Source organism: Parambassis ranga, chromosome 24 (assembly GCF_900634625.1).
Source record: "Parambassis ranga chromosome 24, fParRan2.1, whole genome shotgun sequence".
NCBI classification, from domain to species: domain Eukaryota; kingdom Metazoa; phylum Chordata; class Actinopteri; family Ambassidae; genus Parambassis; species Parambassis ranga.
In genome coordinates, this window is record NC_041043.1 from 17,413,954 (window position 1) to 17,435,302 (window position 21,349).

General features: G+C 51.0%; 3 protein-coding genes across 7 annotated transcripts in view; all 3 read left to right on the top strand.

Moving 5' to 3' along the window:
* The first annotated feature begins 678 nt into the window (after nt 1-678).
* LOC114428476 (endothelin-2) lies at nt 679-12,785 on the top strand. 2 transcript variants are annotated; one of them, XM_028396913.1, is made up of 5 exons: nt 679-903; nt 7,387-7,543; nt 11,675-11,794; nt 12,116-12,245; nt 12,364-12,785. In XM_028396913.1, the coding sequence occupies exons 1-4, from the start codon at nt 843-845 to the stop codon at nt 12,213-12,215; spliced, it is 438 nt and encodes a 145-aa protein (XP_028252714.1). In that variant the 5' UTR covers nt 679-842; the 3' UTR covers nt 12,216-12,245; nt 12,364-12,785. The 2 variants fall into 2 exon arrangements, with proteins under 2 accessions (XP_028252714.1, XP_028252713.1); XM_028396912.1 differs by having other exon boundaries at nt 12,116-12,785.
* A 1,707-nt stretch (nt 12,786-14,492) lies between these two features.
* Nucleotides 14,493-17,854, top strand: LOC114428458 (transcription factor E2F3-like). 2 transcript variants are annotated; one of them, XM_028396888.1, is made up of 9 exons: nt 14,493-14,696; nt 15,683-15,961; nt 16,036-16,061; nt 16,153-16,199; nt 16,314-16,509; nt 16,591-16,746; nt 16,961-17,075; nt 17,257-17,416; nt 17,507-17,854. In XM_028396888.1, exons 1-9 carry the CDS (start codon nt 14,580-14,582, stop codon nt 17,533-17,535), a joined length of 1,125 nt encoding a protein of 374 aa, XP_028252689.1. In that variant the 5' UTR covers nt 14,493-14,579; the 3' UTR covers nt 17,536-17,854. The 2 variants fall into 2 exon arrangements, with proteins under 2 accessions (XP_028252689.1, XP_028252690.1); XM_028396889.1 differs by having other exon boundaries at nt 16,039-16,061.
* Nucleotides 17,855-19,105: 1,251 nt separating this feature from the next.
* tiam2b (TIAM Rac1 associated GEF 2b) overlaps nt 19,106-21,349 on the top strand; it is a 31,414-nt gene continuing 29,170 nt past the window's right edge. For 2 of the 3 annotated variants that reach the window (XM_028396790.1, XM_028396788.1), the window contains exons 1-2: nt 19,106-19,166; nt 19,374-19,487. The gene's annotated coding sequence lies outside the window, so the exon portion shown is untranslated. Of the gene's footprint in view, nt 19,167-19,350; nt 19,488-21,349 lie in introns of those variants that run through there. The other variant, XM_028396789.1, reaches the window with a different exon arrangement.

A 21,349-nucleotide genomic window follows, 5' to 3' on the forward strand; every position in this document is an offset into this window, starting at 1 on the left:
ACGAGGGAGACAGGACAGAGAGGATGAAGGAGAGAGAGGAGAAGAAGAGAGAGACAGGACAGAGAGGGTGTGTTTTATTGTAGTGGATGTAAGTGTCATCTACTTCAGAGGTGGAGCAGACCACAGTTTGAGGCGGGGTGGACAGTGGGTGGAGGAGCTGTGATTAATGACAGTTAATGGCAGTTTCATAGTCGTTACCCAGTCGTTAGCCACACCTGGCCCAGTCAGCCAGATCATCACAGGTAAGTATGGAAACATTTAGTGCTGTTGTTTATTTAAGTTTTACCCAGACCCACCCACTGAGGTCTGTGACCACATGTAAACCATGTTTCCCACCAACAGTTAGAACTGATGAAGCTGCTTGGATGAGCAGAGAAACGTCTTCAAGAAAACTGGCAGACGCCTGGCTTCAATCTTCTCTACGTATGATGACCTGGATGACTGAGAATCTTCATCAACATAATGACAGTCAAGCTGTGAAGGTGTCTCATACAGAGCCAGCCTCCTCCTCCCCCTCCCCCTCTCCCTCCCCCTCTCCCACCCCTCCTCCTCCTCCCCCTCCTCCTCCCCCTCCTCCTCCTCCTCCTCCTCCTCCTCCTCCCCCTCCTCCTCCAGTCCACCTCTACATCTGCTGGGACAGAGCTCCAGCACATTACCCTCCCTCCGTCTGCACAGCACGCCAGCTCCTCACGCCGAGCAGGGCTGCTCCACCTGGGTGGAGACTGCAGGGATCCAGCGGACCTTTAGCCTGAGAGGACGCTGCTCCTCTGGAGGATCTGCTGCTGACACTGGTCTGAGGTGGAGGTGTTCGCTCTCCTGTGGATGCTGAGGAGCCCAGCAGGATGGACTTGCCTTACCTCTGGCTGCTGGCCGCCGCTCTGATGCTGATCCAGCAGTGTGACGGTGAGGCGGCTGCACACACTCTGTCTGTATGGAGTCATAGGTTCTCACTGTGTGTCCTCACAGGTTGTGTTTGTGTAGTAGTGTGATAGCGTGTTTGTGTGTCTGCCTCCTCTCACAGTATATTTTCAGCCAGCTCGCTTCATCGCTGCAGCGTCTTATTGAAGGAATGTGTTCATGCAGCAGCAGCCAGCTTCTACCTGCACATGTCTGCTCAACACGTGTGACTGCACAGAGGCTGCAGCGCACGGAAGGTTCTTTTTAAAGATTCCTTCAGCGTGTCGTCGCTTCTTTATTCACATCTTCTGGTGTGGGTTAAAATCCTGACACCACAGAAATCACAGAACTCATCACAACATCTAGAATCAGAGTCACAATGAGCGAAGTAAAGGAAACAGCTGTTTAAATCAGTGGGGAAACATTCACAGGGAGTTATTTTATTATAGTCATATAATAATGATAATAAGAAACTTCAGTTGTACAAATGACAAAACTCAAAACTCATGATCAACATGTGCATTTTAAAGCAGTTTATATAATGTGGTGATTAGAGACCCAGACATTAAAGCCTCTGAGAATTCACAACAACAAAGAGTGTTCTGTAAATCAGATGTTTCCTGAAAGGTTTGTTTCTGTGAAACCTTCACATTTAATCCAGAAATGTGGGGTTGCGGCCTCCCCCGCTGCTCCGTCAGAGACGTGTGTGGCCTCTGAGGGTTTTGTGTGATAAGACCCTTTTTATTTAGAGCTGATCCTCCTGGAGTGATGTTGTGTAACGGCCTCAGGAGCCTCTGGGTGGTTTAGGTGTTCCTTTCTGCAGCAGCTGCAGAAACTGGCTTGTTTCAGAGGGGTGGTGCACGCTCTGCGGTGCTGTGAGGACACATGGACACATGTCTCATCAGGTCACGTTGATACAAATCTCTGATTAGGTCCTTTGTGTGTCTTTGTGTGTCTCTGGGTGTGGCTGGGGGACTTTCATCATTAGCCACACTCAGCATGTGGTGCAGTCTTAGATGAGGTGCCTATCACCCATTACCCCCCCCCCCCCCCCCCCCCCCCCCCACACACACAGAAGATGTAGCTCAAACAAGCAGCAGGAGTCCGCTGAGCCCCCACCTGAGGGCATGTCAGTGTGGAGGTCGTTAGTTTTCACTCCATCCATCAGAGACCAGCAGAGCGAGCGGGTCCTCCTGCTGCTGTGACCTTGTCTTCCTGGCCTCCAGCTGTTGGTCCTCCAGCCTGCTCACTTCCTCTGGTGCGGTCACTGCTGTCACTACGTAACACTGAGGTGAAGTGTGAGTTTCTGAGCGTGCTGTCACCTCCATCAGGCTGAGTAAGACCTGGGGGGCAGAGCCTCAGAGGAGTCCGCTGTCAGGCGGCCGTCGCTGCTCTCCCCTCTGCACGTCCCTCTGCTTCCAGCCGGCCTCTGTCGGGCCCTCTGCTTCCAGCCGGCCTCTGTCGGGCCCTCTGCTTCCAGCCGGCCTCTGTCGGGCCCTCTGCTTCTCCTTCGGTCCCGCTCTGGGCTGCCTGTTCTGTGTTGGTGCGGTGCAGCCAGACATCTGAGGCTGATTAACCGCCGAAAGCAGCACTTTAAAATCAGGAGACAGCAGCAGAGCCAACAGCCCGTGAAACTGCGGGAACTGCAGGCCCATTAACGCTTTAATGCGTCCAAACCCTGGAAACTCAGACGGGTTCACGTATGGACACATCAAACCACAACAGTCCAAACCCATCCATCCTAGAGTCCGCACATGCTCAGTAGAATCTTCCTCAGATCAGCGGCGCCGACTGGTGCAGAAATATCTCAGGCTGTCCCTGAATCTGCTCCTGATCAGGCCCACAGCCTGTGTGGACACCTGCATGGTCCTGGAGACACTCAGCTCTGGCAGTGTGCTCCAGGATCAGGTCTCCAGGATGGGGTCACCTCCTGCGGTCAGTACACCACAGTCTGGATCCAGCTCTCTGTCCATGTGTGGACGTCCTGTCAAATGTCTGTGGCCGCTGCAGACAGAGACTCCAGCAGCTGTCCTGGCCCGGGACCGGCAGCTCTGCCCCGCCCTGCTCGCTGTGGCTGTGAACAGTGACTCCTCCTCCTCCGGCTGATTTTTGTGAAATCTATGACAGAAAATCTTCTTTATTATGTTTGGATATTTGTTAAATTCCAACATTTGAAAAACGTGCACGTAGGATTTTAGAGTCTGTCTTTATTGGCCGTGGACCTGGGGTTCAGACTTTGAAGGATGCAGCCCTGAACTCAAGCCCAACAACACCAGGAGCTGCTCCAACAAAAGGAGCTTTGTGTCGTCCTCTCCGCTCTGCTCTTCGTCATGCCATGGTCCTCCAGGATGTGTGGACTCCTCGGCGTGATCCCTCACCCGGCCCGCTAACCTTCGCCTCCCCCATCCTTCATCCACAGGTCAGGAAGGTCCTGATGCTGCCACAGCCCTGCTGCTGGCTGACCGGCCTCTGTGTCTGCACAGACTGTCGATGAAGAGGAGGGTGTTTCTTGCTCCCTGCAGCCCAGTTAGGTTTTTACAGCCTGTCTGGGGATTCAAACTGTCTCCAGTTTGGGCTTCAAAAGCTCCAAATTAGCCTGAGAGTTTATGTTGGCTATCACGTTAGCCTCAGCACCTTTTATTACCAGGCAGGAAACCTGAGTCCACCGAGGCTAGGAAAACAGTGTGTGTGTGTGTGTGTGTGTGTGTGTGTGTGTGTTACATTCCTCTCCATACATGTGTGGATAGATATGAAGAAAAAAAGTCTGAATGAAGCTTCTACCTGCTGAGCGGCCGGATTAGCAGCTGATCCGTCTGTATATTATCAAATAATGTCGAAGCCCGTGGAGCCATCCAGACTCATAACAGGGCAGAAATGAAACTTTGGCTTGGCAGCCTGCAGACGCTGAGCAGGGCTTCGGGCTCCTGGCTTTTCCCACATTTAGTTTCAGAGCGAGCGAACACACACATTTGCATGAAGACCTGCATATGTGCACAGATCCTGAGGCTGAACACAGTCATGACGAGGAACAACATGAACGCTGCTGAACAGAAAAAAAAGTGGGCGTGGCTGAGAAAAGTGGCTTGTTCTGATTGGCTGATAGGTTTCTAATGACCCCTCTGACTCCTTCATAGTTTCTGTGTTCATCGAGTGAGTAAGTGCCATGTGTGGACTGTGAGTGTGTGAACTTGTTGAGATGTGTGAGAGCCCTGAAGCTAAGTTAGCTGTAATGCTACATGGGCTTGGTGCTGTTCAGTTATTAACAGCAGGCTAGCTAATTTGCTGTCTGCTATGCAAAACAGTTAGCTGGTTTAGCATAGAGTGGGGGAATGCCATGCTCACTGTATGTTTGTCTTAGCATTAGCAGGACGGCTAGCGTGCTGAGGTCAGACACCTGGAAGCATAAACCGCCTCCTTTTCTGGTGGTCTGGCTGATGGACTGGATGTGTACCAGGCTTCTTGTTGTCGTCGCTGCAGCACATTGTGCGGCGTGTTTGTGGCAGGTAGCGGCTCGGCGGTGGCCTGCTTGTCCAGGGCAGGAGGAGGACTTGCTGAGCTCACGCTGCACAGGGGAGGAACCCTGGTCCTGCAGGATTCTGCACCGTTTGATGCTCAGAGCGTGCAGAAGCAGCTGCTTCCGCCTTCTTGAACATTTTCTGTTTGTTCAAGAGTTCCCATTGTCTCTGAAGCGCTCACAGTGATTAATGTGTCTGTGGCCGGGACCTTCCGAGCAGACCTCTGACACACCACACATGGAGAAATGATGAACTTCACCGCACAGACACTCCTACAGACTGTCCTCTGCGCTCCTACAGCTGTCTGGAATTACTGTCCCATTGGCCGATGCCTATGGGACAACATGGGGTGAGCTCTGTGTGTTGTTGGGGATAAGTGAGGCCGTGGATGAAGAGCGTGACATCTCTGTGCCAAATGGATTCAGACCTCAGAATACCTCAGGTTAGAGGGGTTTGGTTTGGAGGGTTTGTGTTTGTGTTCAACAAACTGGCAGAGTGTCCAGGTGAGATGGCGAGCAGCTCTGGATCCAGCGCTGTGTCCAGCCTGCAGGACTTCATGTCTTTCAAACATCAGCGAGTCCTGGTGCAGAAAGAAGCATTCATTCAGGCTCATGATTACATTCAGAGCTTCAGACTCGGAGAAACCACAAAACACAAGTACACTCTGAAAGAGTCTGAGAACCAGAGCAGCATCATGTCCGCTGGAGACCAGCAGGAAGCTGCTGTGCTGACAGGTGTGTCTGCCTCACAGCTGCAGGGGAACCTTCTGCAGGCACGTCAGAGCGCCTCAGTCTCCACCTCTGCAGGTGATTCTCAGAGGTCTCCTTCCATGAGCAGGTCCAGGTTCCTCTGCAGGCCGGCTCTCTCATGCTGGAGGTTTGCTGATGCCTTGTAGAATTTGAAGAGGCTTTTCAGTTTAGGATCCCTGAGCATGCTTAAATGGGACCCGGCCTGCGGGTAGACCCACAACATGCTGGAAATATGATAGACCTGCTCTGGTCCAGGAACACCTCCACATCCTGCAGGAGAAGGTGGACAAAGACCCAGCCGCAGAGTGTAGTTTGTACTCCCCAGAGACAGAGCAGGAGGCCCCAGAGACAGAGCAGGCCTCAGAGACAGAGCAGGAGGCCCCAGAGACAGAGCAGGAGGCCCCAGAGACAGAGCAGGCCTCAGAGACAGAGCAGGCCTCAGAGACAGAGCAGGAGGCCCCAGAGACAGAGCAGGCCTCAGAGACAGAGCAGGAGGCCCCAGAGACAGAGCAGGAGGCCCCAGAGACAGAGCAGGCCTCAGAGACAGAGCAGGCCTCAGAGACAGAGCAGGAGGCCCCAGAGACAGAGCAGGAGGCCCCAGAGACAGAGCAGGCCTCAGAGACAGAGCAGGAGGCCTCAGAGACAGAGCAGGAGGCCCCAGAGACAGAGCAGGAGGCCCCAGAGACAGAGCAGGCCTCAGAGACAGAGCAGGCCTCGGAGACAGAGCAGGAGGTCCCAGAGACAGAGCAGGAGGTCCCAGAGACAGAGCAGGCCCCAGAGACAGAGCAGGAGGCCCCAGAGACAGAGCAGGCCTCAGAGACAGAGCAGGAGGCCCCAGAGACAGAGCAGGAGGCCCCAGAGACAGAGCAGGCCTCAGAGACAGAGCAGGAGGCCTCAGAGACAGAGCAGGAGGCCCCAGAGACAGAGCAGGCCTCAGAGACAGAGCAGGCCTCGGAGACAGAGCAGGAGGTCCCAGAGACGGAGCAGGAGGTCCCAGAGACAGAGCAGGCCCCAGAGACAGAGCAGGAGGCCCCAGAGACAGAGCAGGCCTCAGAGACAGAGCAGGAGGCCCCAGAGACAGAGCAGGCCTCAGAGACAGAGCAGGCCTCAGAGACAGAGCAGGAGGTCCCAGAGACAGAGCAGGAGGCCTCAGAGACAGAGCAGGAGGTCCTCCTTTAACAAGCAGACATGAATAAAAGCGTGAAATATGATGATGAGCAGACCGACTCTACTTTATGGTGAGGAGAGCTGTTATTTTGTGCCTGTGTGTAAATCCCTGTTAAGACCCCAAACATTCCCCTGTGTGCACCGAGCAGGATCAAAGACTGTCTGTGGGCTCTTTATGGGCTGTGTGTGTGTGTGTGTGTGTGTGTGTGTGTGTGTGTGTGTGTGTGTGTGTGTGTGTACAGTAGAACCTTGCTGTCATGCTGTGCAGTAAAGTGTTGTTCCAGCGTCAGTGAGGTGCCACAACAAAACCTCTGACAAACAAATGCGTCATGTGACCCACATCGTTGTTCCTGTTTCCCACCATCACGTCCCCGTCTGAGGCCGGACATCTTTACTGCATCCACCTCAGTGTCCCCAGAGGACACACGGGGACCTGCAGACCTGGCTTCAGGCCTCTGCCCCTGAGGCTGCTGCCTGGTGTTGGTTTTCCCCTTGCGACACCTCTGTGCCTGTATTTGGATGAATCAGAAGTGCGGGTGGACTCAAATGATGACTCAATATGATCAGCAGTGATCATGTCCTGTGAGGACATGGTTGGTTAACATTTCTGGCGCCCCCTTGGTCTGTTGAAGGCAGTGCAAATACAGGATCTTTACCCACACCTGACCAGGTAGCTTTCATGATGAAAGATTCAAAGAGTGGTGTTTATTTCCGCCAGCGGTCAGGATACGTCAGGCCGCAGTCCTCTCTGAGCAGAACTGTTGGAAACATGTTGGAACATGTTGGGTATAAATGGCTGGCAGTTTTGTTGTGTTATTAAGTGTGATACCCCAGATACCAGCACAAGTCCTCACAGAACATTTAGGATGACCTGTCATGTGACCTGCAGTTCCAGCTTTAACCATTAGAGGGGCAGAGCAGCCAGAGAACCACAGCAGAAACCCACCGAGCTGGCTGTGAGCTAACATGCTAACATGCTAACACAGTTCTCAGGCTCGGTTCTTCTCCTCTGTGAAGACTGTAGACTCTAACCACCACCCTCCATCTTTTCTCGCCAGCCTTCTCCATCACGAGCCCCACGGCAGAGAAGGGCCCCTCGGTGCAGCTCGCCCACACGGCCCACCGCCGAGAGAAACGCTGCTCCTGTGAGAACCAGAAAGACAAGGAGTGTATTTTCTTCTGCCACATTGGCATCGTCTGGGTCAACACCCCGAGGTGAGTCTGCAGGAGCCGGGTACCACACACAGAGTTTGTTTTCTCAGCACATTGGAGCATTGTGATACATTCTGCTGCTCTACAACATGATAACAAAACCAAACAAAGAACGGGAGGTCGGTGCACACACACACGGTGCAGAAAGACTCCGTGTTCCCAGGTCAGAGGTTTACAGAAAGCAGCACCAATTTCCATCCTTAGATTTTAACAAATAAAGATTTCTTCATTAAATAAATCAACCTGGCTGGAAGGAACCAGCCCTGCTCCAGCAGCTCCACCCTGTCTGCAGTCAGAGAGCAGTGTGTGTGTCAGACAGATGCTCTCTGAACGTTGGTCATGTGACTCCATCATGGCGTCCTGCCTGTTAGTGCAGACGCAGTGTTTCTGGAGATAAAGAGGTTTTCACCCGTGATGCATTCAAGGACCTCCGGAGAGGTCACGGTCAGACCCGTGACACTTGTCACACTTAGCAGGCGTGCTGCGGGGGAAGCCGGTGTGGCGCCTCCAGCAGGAAGACTCCATGTCCCCACGCTGCTATGTTTAGACCCTCCACCCGTCCCAGCTGCCTTTAAAGCTATTTCAGGGACACCTCCATCATTAAACTCAAACACCGGCTGCAGCTCTGCTGTTATATTTAGTCCGCCGGTGTTGGGTTGTGTATGTCGGTGTGGAGCAGCAGCGAGCGCGCCTGCCGCCCGGGCTCGGCTCAGACCGCGCGGGCCGTAATGAGCCCAGGCTCTCTGCGGTGAGCAGCAGCACCAGCCTTCTTTAGGGAAGGTGTGCTTTCTTATTAGCTCCACCACATGTGAGTGCACGCTCGCTGCCTGTGCACGCTGGACTAAAACGAGGTTAATTGCTACTGACGGTGAGGAGAGCAGCTTCCTGTCACTTTATATCCACAGCTCAGGTCGCATTACAGTAACCCTCCACTCTAATTACCTCTTACAGTCTACATATTTTGGTGCAGCGCTGGTTAACCCTCCGAACCTCAAAACCAGCTGCTGTTTTTACCCCAAATGACTTAATCACAGACAGAAACTGTAACAAGTTCAGCTGTGGACGTTCTGATGCTTCAAACCGTTAAATTCACCTGGAAACATTTCATCAGTTAAAATCCTCCAGAAATAAAGAGTTCACTCCAACAAGACTCAGTGAAACAGAAAGTCCCCCTCAGCAGGACGCCATGATGGAGTCGCTGTGAGCAGCAGTCACATGACCAACACTCAGAGTCTCTGTCTGACCTGCAGCTTCCTGCAGCTGATCTCTGTCTGAACACCTGAGTGATTCTGCACACACACACTGACTGCAGACACACACACACACTCTGACTGCAGACACACACACACACACACTCTGACTGCAGACACACACACACACACACACACACTGACTGCACACACACACACACTCTGACTGCAGACACACACACACACACACACACACACACACACTGACTGCACACACACACACACTCTGACTGCAGACACACACACACACACACACTCTGACTGATCTCTGACTGCAGACACACACACACACTCTGACTGATCTCTGACTGCAGACACACACACTCTGCCTGCAGACACACACACACACACACACACACACTCTGACTGATCTCTGACTGCAGACACACACACACACACACTGACTGCAGACACACACACACTCTGACTGATCTCTGACTGCAGACACACACACTCTGACTGCAGACACACACACACACACACACACACACACACTGACTGCAGACACACACACACACACTCTGACTGCAGACACACACACACACACTGACTGCACACACACACACACACTCTGACTGCAGACACACACACACACACTGACTGCACACACACACACACACTGACTGCAGACACACACACACACACACACTCTGACTGCAGACACACACACACACACACACTCTGACTGCAGACACACACACACACACTGACTGCACACACACACTGACTGCACACACACACACACACACACACACTGACTGCAGACACACACACTCTGACTGCAGACACACACACACACACACACACACACTGACTGCAGACACACACACACACTCTGACTGCAGACACACACACACACACACACACATACACACACACTGACTGCAGACATGATGGAGCTGACCAATGAGAGCACACTGACTGATCATGTGACAGGAGGGAAGACAAACTATTAGCTTGTCTGCTAACAGCAGAGGACAGATGGTTTGTGTGCAGCTGGGTCACACTCAGTCTGATTCCAGTACTTTTGGGATCATTAAAAACACGCCTGTGTGTGACTCTGTGTGTGTGACTCTGTGTGTGTGACTCTGTGTGTGTGACTGTGTGTGTGTGACTGTGTGTGTGACTCCAGCAGTGGGCAGCAGAGGCTCAGTGGTAGAGCAGGGTTGTTCAATAACCGGAAGGTCGGCGGTTCGACCCCAGCTCCTCCCTAGTCACTGTTGTGTGTCCTTGGGCAAGGCACTTTACCCGCATTGCCTCCAGTGCACTCACTGGTGTATGAATGCGTATGAATGGATCGGCGGTGGTCGAGATGTGGCTACCACTGGTAGCTTACCACTGCCACTGTGTGAATGTGGTGTGAAAGAATATCAATGTAAGCGCTTTGAGTGCCGCCCAACAGAGCAGAAAAGCGCAATATAAGACCAATGCTTTATTATTATTACTCCTGTGTGTGTGAGTCTGTGTGTGAGTCTGTGTGTGTGACTCTGTGTGTGAGTCTGTGTGTGTGACTCTGTGTGTGAGTCTGTGTGTGTGACTCTGTGTGTGAGTCTGTGTGTGAGTCTGTGTGTGACTGTGTGTCATTGAAAACACGCCTGGCTCCTCGTCCTACCTGCTGCTCTCAGCGTTGGTTCACGCTCTCTGAATTTTCACCTCTCAAGTGTGAAAACAAACAGACGGATCACAGATGGGCGCCGCACGTCCACGAGCGGCTGCGATCCAAACTAAAGACATGAGCAGAGTGAAGTCCAATGAACACAGTTTGTGTAACATCTGCCATGTGTGGACACATTTACTTAAGACTACACAAACAGCTTATTGTTTGGCCGACAGCGTTAAACCCGAGCCAGACTCTGAGTGCGTTACAAAATGAAGCGTGAGTGTCCATGAACACACAGGCAGCACGAGTCTCAGAGCCAGCGGACACGCCGCGGTCACCGGGACCAGACCCTGTGGGTCACAGTCAGCTGGGCGGACACTCCGCCTGTGATGTCACTCATTAATGTGTTCTCCTCCTGGCATCAATAGACTCAGGACCCACATGGTCTGAAGGACCTGGTCTACAGAGGTCTGTGCTGTGTGTGAAGCACAGACCTCTGTAGACCAGGTCCTCTGGGACAGACTCAGTGGAAGTGGATTACATTTCCAGACGCTCTCTGGTGTAGAAGTCCACCTTCTGAACCCATCCTTCATCAGGATCTCTGAACTTAGCACTAGTTATAAAAGGACAGGAGAAGCTGGCGCCGAACTCGCAGGATCAGATGTTCTTGTCTGCACATGAGTGATGGCCCGGCGTGAACACAGCTCTGAACAGAAGGAGCAGAGGAGCCATCGCTCACAGAGCTGCAGTTCAACAGTTCAGGTCACTCCCACTGATTCATCCTGAGAGCGGCTCGCTGACCCTGAGACATGTGACGACAGCACGGAGACATGAAAACCACAGGAAGGTGGAGGTCAGCTGATGGAGACAACAAAAAACCACTCCTCACATTAGAACCAAAGGGTTAGGCAGACTCATCTCTTCTTCTCCAGTGAACGTCTCATGGGGGCCCTCTGAGGGGCCCTGGGCCCCAGCTTTAGAAACCGCTCCATGAGCTAACACTGTCAGGAGACTGCTGCTGTAACACAAGAGTAACACAAACATCCATGATGACTTCACTGTTCGACCCGGTGGACTGAGTCCAGCTTTCAGGGTCCAGTCAGCCCTTTACATGTCTGAGGCTACACTGCCATCTACTGGCAGAAACCGGTATGAGCCTGAACAACAACAGGTGTGTTTCTGCCGGTGACCGGCAGTGAGAGGGGATTATTGATCAGTGATCAGCAGTGATGGGGTTAATGATGTGGCACACAGACTCACCGTCACTGTTGGACTCTCTTCCAGCCACGTGGTGCCGTATGGGTTTGGTTCAGTGAGACTCAGGAGGGACACCAGACGCTGCGACTGCACCCACACACAGGACGCCCAGTGTCGGAGGTTCTGCTCCACCCACACACAGCCGCAGTAAGGACACACACACACACACAGCCGCAGTAAGGACACACACACACACACACACAGTAAGGACACACACACACAACCATACACAGCCGCAGTAAGGACACACACACACACACAACCACAGTAAGGACACACACACACAACCACACAGTAAGGACACACACACACAACCACACACACAGCCGCAATAAGGACACACAGAAACACAGTAAGGACACACACACGAACACAGTAAGGACACACACAAACACAGTAAGGACACACACAAACACAGTAAGGACACACACACACTGAGACACTCTGCTCTTCTCTGTCTGTCCTCAGACCAGGAGACCTGCAGGAGAACGCTGCCAGCCCATTGAGCAGATACACAGCTGCATTCTGGGAAAAAAGGAGCAGACACACACTCGGACCGCAGACCTGAGGAAGAGGAGGCACAGCAGCTCTTCTTCATGTATCCACCGTTAGATAATGGACCCTTTGTTGCCCGGCTGTCTGAGGACAGCGTGGACATGTACAGTGTGTGTGAGTGTGTTGATTTAATGTGTGAGGACAGATGTGTGTATCCACAGTGGGACGTCCTGAGCGGAAGGACTGGCGTTCCAGCTGAGGCCGCCTCCAGACGTTAGACGGACCCGAGCCGCCCCCTTTATGCCACAGAGACAGAGACAGCAGCAAACCCTCACTGGTCCAACACCAGCAGGACGTCCCAGCCGAAGGAGCACACAGGAGAATCTCCGTGCTGGGACGGAGGTCAGACAGAGGCTGACACCATCAGCACCATGATGCTGCTGACGGAGCACAGCGGCCACGGAGGGCGAAGACCTCAGTCATCAGACTCTGAGAAGAGACCAAACACAGAATGTTGATGAGACGACACATCCAAGATTTCATTCCAGAAAACTTTAACCTGAAATATTTCTGAAGCAGTCCTCCAGCAGCAGCTTCACTCTGCTTCTCCACCCGTCGAATCAGACTTTGAGTAAGGACACAGCAGCGCCCCCTTCAGGAAAAAGATGTATTCAGATCTGGTGTGGTCTGCTCGGGGCCTCCGTGTTATGAACACTGTCATGAGTGTAATGTGAATGAAGCTTGTATTCAAATGTTGCTGGTTAGCATGCTAACCTTTAAGCTAGCCTGCAGAAATGTCAGCGTACTTTATAGGAAGTGTGCCTGCAGCTGCCCTCTGTATACACACCTGTGCTAGCATGCTAACAGCTTTAAAGAGGAACAGGAAGCAGAAGGCACATCGATACTGTTGGATTGTGAGCTTTCATGTGAATAATAAGGTATTTACCATGATGCATGCAGCTGTCAGCAGCTTCAGAGCAGACTGTGGAAATATTTATTTGATGTATAATCTGCTTTTACAGGCCTGAAATATAGAAACATGTCAGTGACTCAGTGTTTCTTCTCTGCTCCTCGGTCCAGTTCTTCTTCCTCCTGTTTCCATGTTGTTTGCAGGTAAATCTGCTCCGACCCGGGCCTCCATGTAACAGACAGCAGCACAGGAAGGTGCTGACAGCTGAGCCATCGTCCCACCTTCACATCATCCCTGTGTGTTGATGATGATCACATCATCTGAGGCTGCAGCCTTCATGTCTCTGTTCATATTGTTAGGAACCTGTTCTCATGTTCTTCTGTCAGCCGATCACAGCTCCTGAAACAAAGCGGCACTCTGAGGTCAAACCTTCAGAGTCGCTCTGAGAACGTTCTTAAATCACCTTTAAAGGCAGGGAGGAGGTTTTAAAACTCAGTGAGAGTCAGCCAGATTTAAAGTAAACACACGCCCCTTTCTCTCGGAGCTCACCCTGAAGCCACGCCTCCAATCACATGGACGCCATCACCTGAAGACGAGCTGCGGTCTGTGACTTCGGCCATCATGCACGTACCTCTCTGGTGCACAGAGCAGGAAGAGAGTGACAACCAGCCAATACTCCTACAGGGTCCACCCGGAGGATTGATGATGTTTTTATGTTTTATAGCTTCAGATGATTCATATTCTTTGTTTTAATGAGAAACTGTCTAACTGGTTGCTATCGGATTGTAAAGAGAAGTTACACTAATTTAACACAAAGTGCATCAGAAGGAAACCTCCGACCTTTAAGCTCAGAGTCCTTACTAAGACTTTGTAGGCTGAGATACGAGCTGTCTGACGGGGGTCTTAGATTAGGTTCTTGTCTCTGGAGTCACCATGAAGTCACCCTGAACGCTTTCAGATGCATCATCTTATAACTCTTATAACTTCTGTGTGCAGCAGATCAGGATGTAAACTGACACCAGTACCATCAACATTACCTGAAGGCTGGAGGTTATCAGGACCTCTGTAGTGACACCTCTGGCCGTTAAGTGAACTGCAGCTGTGCGGTGTATCAGAATCAGAAATTCTTGTTTGTTACAGACAAATAGAAGCCGAAGATCAATTGAAATATGAAATAGAAATATATAATATAACCTATATAATATAATATAACCTAAATACCTATATAATATATAATAATCTAAATACCTGTGTCAGGAGCAGACAAACTGGGATTAACGTCAGGAAGCGAATAGAAACTCATGAGAGTAACTTCTGGAGGGAACGTGCTTCACTTGTGTAAAAATAATAATAAGAAAACGTTAAAAATATATATATATATATATATATATATATATATATATCGTATTTTCGACATCCGGGTCACGTAAGCACTTATTTCCGGTGCTACGTCACAAAAACAAACCGCACGAGGGGTACCAGCTGAAGTTCTGTACCGGGTTCGGTGAGCGGAGCCCGGATGTGAGCATGGTGAAGTGTGCCGTCTCTGGGTGTCCGAACCGGAAGGTGAGCTACAACCGGGGAGTTTTCAACCGACCGCCGAAGAGATTCTTCAGCTTCCCCGAAGACCCGCACCGGGTGAAGGTATGAAAGTCCCGGAGAGGAGCGTTCGTGCTCCGTGTGTGACGGTGCTGTGTTTATGGAGGAAACCGGTTTGGAGCTAACATGCTAACACACCGCCCACACGCGCCTTAGCTGCAGTGTTTGAAGGTTCTGTTCAGGTCGAGGGTGACAGAAAGACCCCGGCTTCCTGCTGTGGGTCAGAACATCGGACATCAGATGTTAGCGTGTTGTGTTTGTGTGTTTGTGTGTTCGCTGTAATAATCACTCGCACAGCTAGCAGCTCTGTGTAGCATCACAAACACGAGTTAGCTAACATTAGAACTTCCGTACAAGAACATGTTGATGAAGATTCTCAGTCATCCAGGTCATCATACGTAGAGAAGATGAAGCTGCTTGGATGAGCAGCGAAACGTCTTCTAGAAAACTCTACAAGTCCAGACGCCTTGCTTCAATCTTCTCTACGTACAAGAACATCAATAGGTTCGGACGTTTTGGGGCAGGTTTAGGGTCAGGAGACCATGGAGACCATGACACAGAGACTCTGGCTGGTATGTAAAGCCTGTTAACCCTTCCATAACACCGCTTAGGGATGGGTGTGCAGCTCTGTCTCAGTCAGAACTGCTGCAGGCTCTGACCCTGGCCTGGTCCTGGCCTGGTCCTGCCGGCCCTGGCCTGGTCCTGCTGGCCCTCTTTGACCCTGGCCTGGTCCTGCTGGCCCTCTTTGACCCTGGCCTGCTCCTGCTGGCCTGGTCCTGCTGGCCCTCTCTGACCCTGGCCTGGTCCTGCTGGCCTGCTCTGACCCTGGCCTGGTCCGACCCTGGCCTGGTCCTGCTGGCCTGCTCTGACCCTGGCCTGGTCCTGCTGGCCCTCTCTGACCCTGGCCTGGTCCTGCTCTGACCCTGGCTTGCTCTGACCCTGGCCTGCTCTGACCCTGGCCTGGTCCTGCTGGCCTGCTCTGACCCTGGCCTGGTCCTGCTGGCCCTCTCTGACCCTGGTCTTCCCTTTAGGTATGGCTGGCAGCACTGAGGGAGACCGCCGAGGAGGACTCTGCGGAGCAGCGTTTAATCTGTGAGGATCACTTCCTGCCACGGGACATCTCTAAAAATGGCCTCTCCAGTGACGCCATTCCCCTCATGCCCCCTTACCTGGACGGGTCACTGGGCCTGATTGGGCCCTGGAGTGTGGAGGACGTAGACGATCAGTGGGACACCAGGGGCTGTGGTGATAACGAGGAATATGATGAAGGTGGACAGGACGTTCCTGCCTCAGCAAATCCACCGCAGCAGGTCTGACGACTTTTTAACCATCGCACCAGTATCAGTGTTGAATGTTTGTTTATCCCTGTTTCTGTCTGATCCAGCAGAGTCCTGCAGGGGCTGAGACCAGGTGAGGCGTCTGCGCTCATGTTTGGTATCAGGTGGACCTGTCGGGTGTTTTAACGGGACAGTCTGAACCTGATTTGTTGTCTCTTCTCCAGTTCTACTCCGACACAGAAGAAGAGCTCCAGTAAAGATAACAGAACAGGTGAGAGCAGCTGCTGCTGCAGCGACCAATGAGATCACACCGACTGGTCATGTGACAGGAAGGAGAACCCACTCTGAGTCTGTCCATATCAGTTTGACTTTCTGTTGTATTCAGACGCTCTCCTCGTGCCTCTGGACCTGCTGACTCGGCGCCTCCTGGAGCTGCTCATGGCGGCTCCTGGTGGCTGTCTGGACCTCCGTCAGGTGGCCACAATCCTGCAGACGCCCCTGCAGACACTCTGTGACATCACTAGCATCCTGGACGGCATCAGCCTTGTTCAGAAGGAGTCGGCCTTCAGGATAAAGTGGATGTGAGTGGTGAAGTGATGTGTGCTCCCATCCTCTATGTGGGTTAAACATCAGACATCAGAAAGTCTGCTTCCTGTCTGCAGAGGGTGGTGTCCCATCTCCAGCTTCCTGTGGAGGAGCCAGCAGACGTTCTTCAGAGAGCTGGAGAGCTTGAAGCTGGTGGAGAGCGTGCTGGATGGCTTCATCAAGAGCTGTGCCCAGCAGCTCTTCGACATGACTGATGATGAGGAGGACTCTGCATATCCTTCCACGTTAGTCAGAGGTCAGAGGTCATCAGAGCGATGGTCCTCAGCCCGCAGCTCCTCTTCTAGGTCTTTTCACAGGTTTCGGAAACCATATTCAGTGGCACACGGTTTGCTCTTTGATTTTTTTTTGTTTGTTGTTGTTTTAAAATGAATCCAAAATAAAAACTCTCTCTGTGACCGAGCAGCTTTTCCTTAACTGTTTCTGTACGGCGGCGTACGTGACGTTTGAGGACATCAGCCGGCTCAGAGTCTGTCAGGAGAAGACCGTCGTCATCATCAAAGCACCAAAGGAATCCAAGCTGGACGTCCCTGCACCCAAAGAGGTAAAGACACACCGAGCGGCCCGTGAAGCCTCTGTGGGACCTTATTGATTCCACCACATGATCAGTCAGCGAGGTCTGCTACACAAACTGTCTGCATCATGTCTACCTGTGTGAATGTTGGTCATGTGACTGCTGCTGCCACGTAGAATAAGGGTTTGCTGAAACACTGGTCTTGATTCAGGACAGCATCCAGGTCCATGTGAAGGCCGTGAACGGTCCCATCATGGTGATGACCTGCGAGGTGGGCTCAGACAAAGCTGTGACCTGTGACCCTGCACAGAGGAGCAGCTGCTTTGTAAGACTGGAGGAGAGCCGCATCAGGACGGGCACGCTGCCCACAGGTGACAGCCTCCGTCCATCAGTCCATCCTGGACATGTAACGCTGAGTCTGACCGCCGTGATGAGACTGCTCACTGTGTTGTTGTCCACAGCTCCACAGACTGCCATGCAGAGTACGTAGCTGGCCACCAGGAGGCGCTGTCGTTCTCAGGCTTCAGACACAAAGCAGATGATCTGCAGGTAGCAGCAGACACAGCCTACACACACACACACACACACACACACACACACGAGCATCACTGAGATTGATGCAGTTACTGCTTCACATGTACGACCTCGTCTGTGGCGAGCTTATTTTTCTACCAGATGCAGACGTCTTGGCGCGTTCTTATTGTTTGTGTTCATTTTCTTTGTGTGTCTGTGTGTAAATGTTTTCTTGTTGTTCATAAATCACCCAAAACATACTGGATGTAATAAAATGCCACATTTCATAACTCTGAGCATCATTTCCTGTTTTCTGTCACCAGCTCAGTCTCACAACAGAAACACTTTATTCATCCCAAGCTGGGAAGTTCCACTGTGGCAGCAGCAGGACACACACATAATACCAAATGCCTCTAACGGTAGAAATAAACAGTATAAAAATATTAAATATAAGTGCAGACACAAAAGTCAGTGACAGTCAGCCAGACCAACACAGGTCAGCATGGAGACGGTCTCACACAGTGCTCACATCAGGAGCATCCCACCCCACACGCTCTGAGCCCGGTCCTATGACAGAATATTAGAGCCACTCTTTAATAAAACTGTTTTGAGACGGCACTCTTCAAACTGCAGCTCCACAACAAGAAGTTAAAAAGGAAAACGATGTGGTTTAAGTGGTGAGTAAAGGGTTAGAATAAGCTGCATTCAATCCCCGTGTTATTGCCTGTGAAACAAATGGAAGTGTTGCTAAGTTACAGCTAGCTAGCTAGGCTTAGTTTGCTGTGTAGTGTAGCTCCCTCGCTCACACACACAGAGTGCAGTGCTGGCTGCAGTTCACTATGACCTTTAATTTATAAAACAGATTTTATGGTGTGTAACTTGAAGCTGTTTGTGTAACAGTGGCTCTGATCCTGCTAAGATCTACCTAATGGGTGTTTGTCCAACCCAAATAGGATTGGATGGATTGATCGGTGAGATGAAACCAGGCCACCTCTGATGTAATGAGCTTCTGTGGAGCTTCAGTGTTGGGTGGGTTTCTTACAGCTCCTCCGTCCCTCCAGTCCATCCTGCTTGGAGAACATTTGGTGAAAAGTCGATCAGGCGGAGTTGGCTTTGGATGCTGAACCTTCCGTCGGGGCCGCTGTGGGGCTCTGTGGTGTTGAGGTTCCACAGCGCTGTGGTGTCACGAAACATGGAGATGTTGATGGGTGAGAGGGCTGAAGTTAGAGAGCAGGCACATGAGTCCTGGAGCAGGAAGCCTGAGGGTTCGCTGTAGGAATAGAGGAATTGATCAGAGGAAGGCGACAGAGAAGCGAAATGATTCATAGAATATAAAATCTCAATTAACTAACAGCTCACCATAGACAGCAGTGATCGAAGTTTCTGTGGGGGTTTCAGATGACTCATGTCTGACGACACAAGAGTGTGTTGAGCTTTTGTCCTCAGCTTTGGTCGCTGCTGCTCTCTGAGTCGGAGCTGCTCCCTGTGTGCTTCCATGCAGGACCGTTGATGTAATCAGACACTGTGTCTCCATCCTTTGTCCAGCTCACCAGGATGTTTGATGGAAGAATCCAGAAGAATCAGAGGGCTGCACAATCTTCACTGATGGTGGGTACATGACTGGAAAGGAGAGAAATAAGCTTCATAAATTTGTGTTATTATTATTAACCCTGAGATACAGGCTGCACCTCTGTGCTCTGGTTTTTACATAACATTGTTTGTAGTTGTGTCTTTACTCAGCCATACTGCAGATATTCAGGTCATCATCATACCTTCTTCCAGGCTGTTTTACTTTTTCAACATTTCTGCCTCCAGGTTCCTCAGGCTGCAGAGCCCTGCTGGCTCAGACGTGGGACCAGGAGGCTGCTGTAAACCCGTCCGCATCGAAATGGTTTCCTTCCTCCAGAAGTCACTCAGCAACATGGCCAGGTATTTTCTGAGCTCCTGTGGAGTGATGTCAGGAACACCTTTCCCCATCTCCAACTTTTTCTTTGCATCTTTGTTGCTGTTTGCACACAAGAGCTTCAGCACCTGTGCATCAAAGAAAAAAAGCAGAAACATCACCTGGTGCTCGAGTGCCAGCGGTGACAGGGGGTTGGACACCAGGGCTGCTCTTGGGGATGGATCTGGGCGGGTCGGGGCAGGCTAATAAAAAAAAAAAAGTCACGCTCTATTAACATATTATTGATGTTATGAATAAAACGCTTCAGTAAAGTCAGAGCGAGGTTAAAATGTGAACATGTTCAGCAGAACTTTGTAGGTGTCGTTTGAACTCGGCTGCTCGGTCCGTCTCCTTCATAAATCTGTAGCAGCGAGCTGCACTGTGACACTTTTATCGACAAACACAGACTCATTCAGACAAGAGGTTCTAGTAACATGACGAACTGCAGCTGGACGGACCACCACATACGGACACGTCGCATCACCAGGCTGTTGACCACTTACACTGGAGAGAACTTGAAGCCCTTCGAAGTTTACTCTGTGGCCTTGTACTTGAAGTTCTAACAACACGGCACTTCGGCACTTGGTCCACTCAGCCATGACCCCGACACAGCTGCCTGGTAACATCGTACACATAAAACGTATCTGACGCTCTGGAATGTTTTGAAAGGGGGTGTGGCCTTTCGAAAATATCACAGCACTAGTTTAAAAGTGCCCTTTGAAAGTCACCATGATGTCATATAGTGCCCTTTGAAAGTCACTATGATGTCATATAGTGCCCTTTGAAAGTCACTATGATGTCATAGTGCCCTTTGAAAGTCACCATGATGTCATATAGTGCCCTTTGAAAGTCACCATGATGTCATATAGTGCCCTTTGAAAGTCACCATGATGTCATATAGTGCCCTTTGAAAGTCACTATGATGTCATAGTGCCCTTTGAAAGTCACTATGATGTCATATAGTGCCCTTTGAAAGTCACTATGATGTCATATAGTGCCCTTTGAAAGTCACTATGATGTCATAGTGCCCTTTCGAAGTCTGTAACTGCACCTCAGGTAGACGAGAAATATTTGTCAAAATGAGCACTTTAAACCCACAGAAACAAGAAGAGAAGCATGAAGAGAAAGGACAGCAGTATTCATTTGAGGAGTGGGTCACTGAAGTGTCCTCACTGGAAAGCCAGCTACAAACGGTGAACAAGACTGTTTCGGAAAACCACATCTTGCTCATTAAATTGGCTGAGGAGAAAGATGGACTGACACAGGAGAGGAAGGAACGTGAGGAGTTGGCCAATGAGGTCTGCACTCTGAGCAGTGATCTAGAGAAGGCCAACGACAAAGTCACACAGTTGGAGGGTGGAGAGCTGGAAAACAACATAGAACCAACACAGAAACCTGGACAACCAGGACAATCTGGACAACCTGAACAACCTAAACAACCTGAACAACCTAAACAGGCTAAACAGCCTGAACAGCCTAGACAACCCTGTAAGCAAAGGAGGGTTAAGAAAAAAAATCTGAAGCGTTTGGTAAGCGGGCTTCCGTTCAGGCAGCTTGTTTTGTACAGTTCAGGATGTGCACATCATCGAAAGCAGGGAGACAGACACATTTTTACCACAGTATGGAGAGGAGTGGTGACAACGTGGCGTGTCTCTCACTGCATTTGGCGGCTTACCAAACCTTTTTTAACCAAAAGAAACTAGAGGCTCTCTCTGGTGACTTCTGGAGACTGATATGAAATCATTCAAGATTAGGGGAAAGTTCTACAGAAAATTAAGTAGACCTAATCGCCTATGGCAATTTTAGCGATCTTATAAGACCATTGCATGACACACTACATGACATGAAT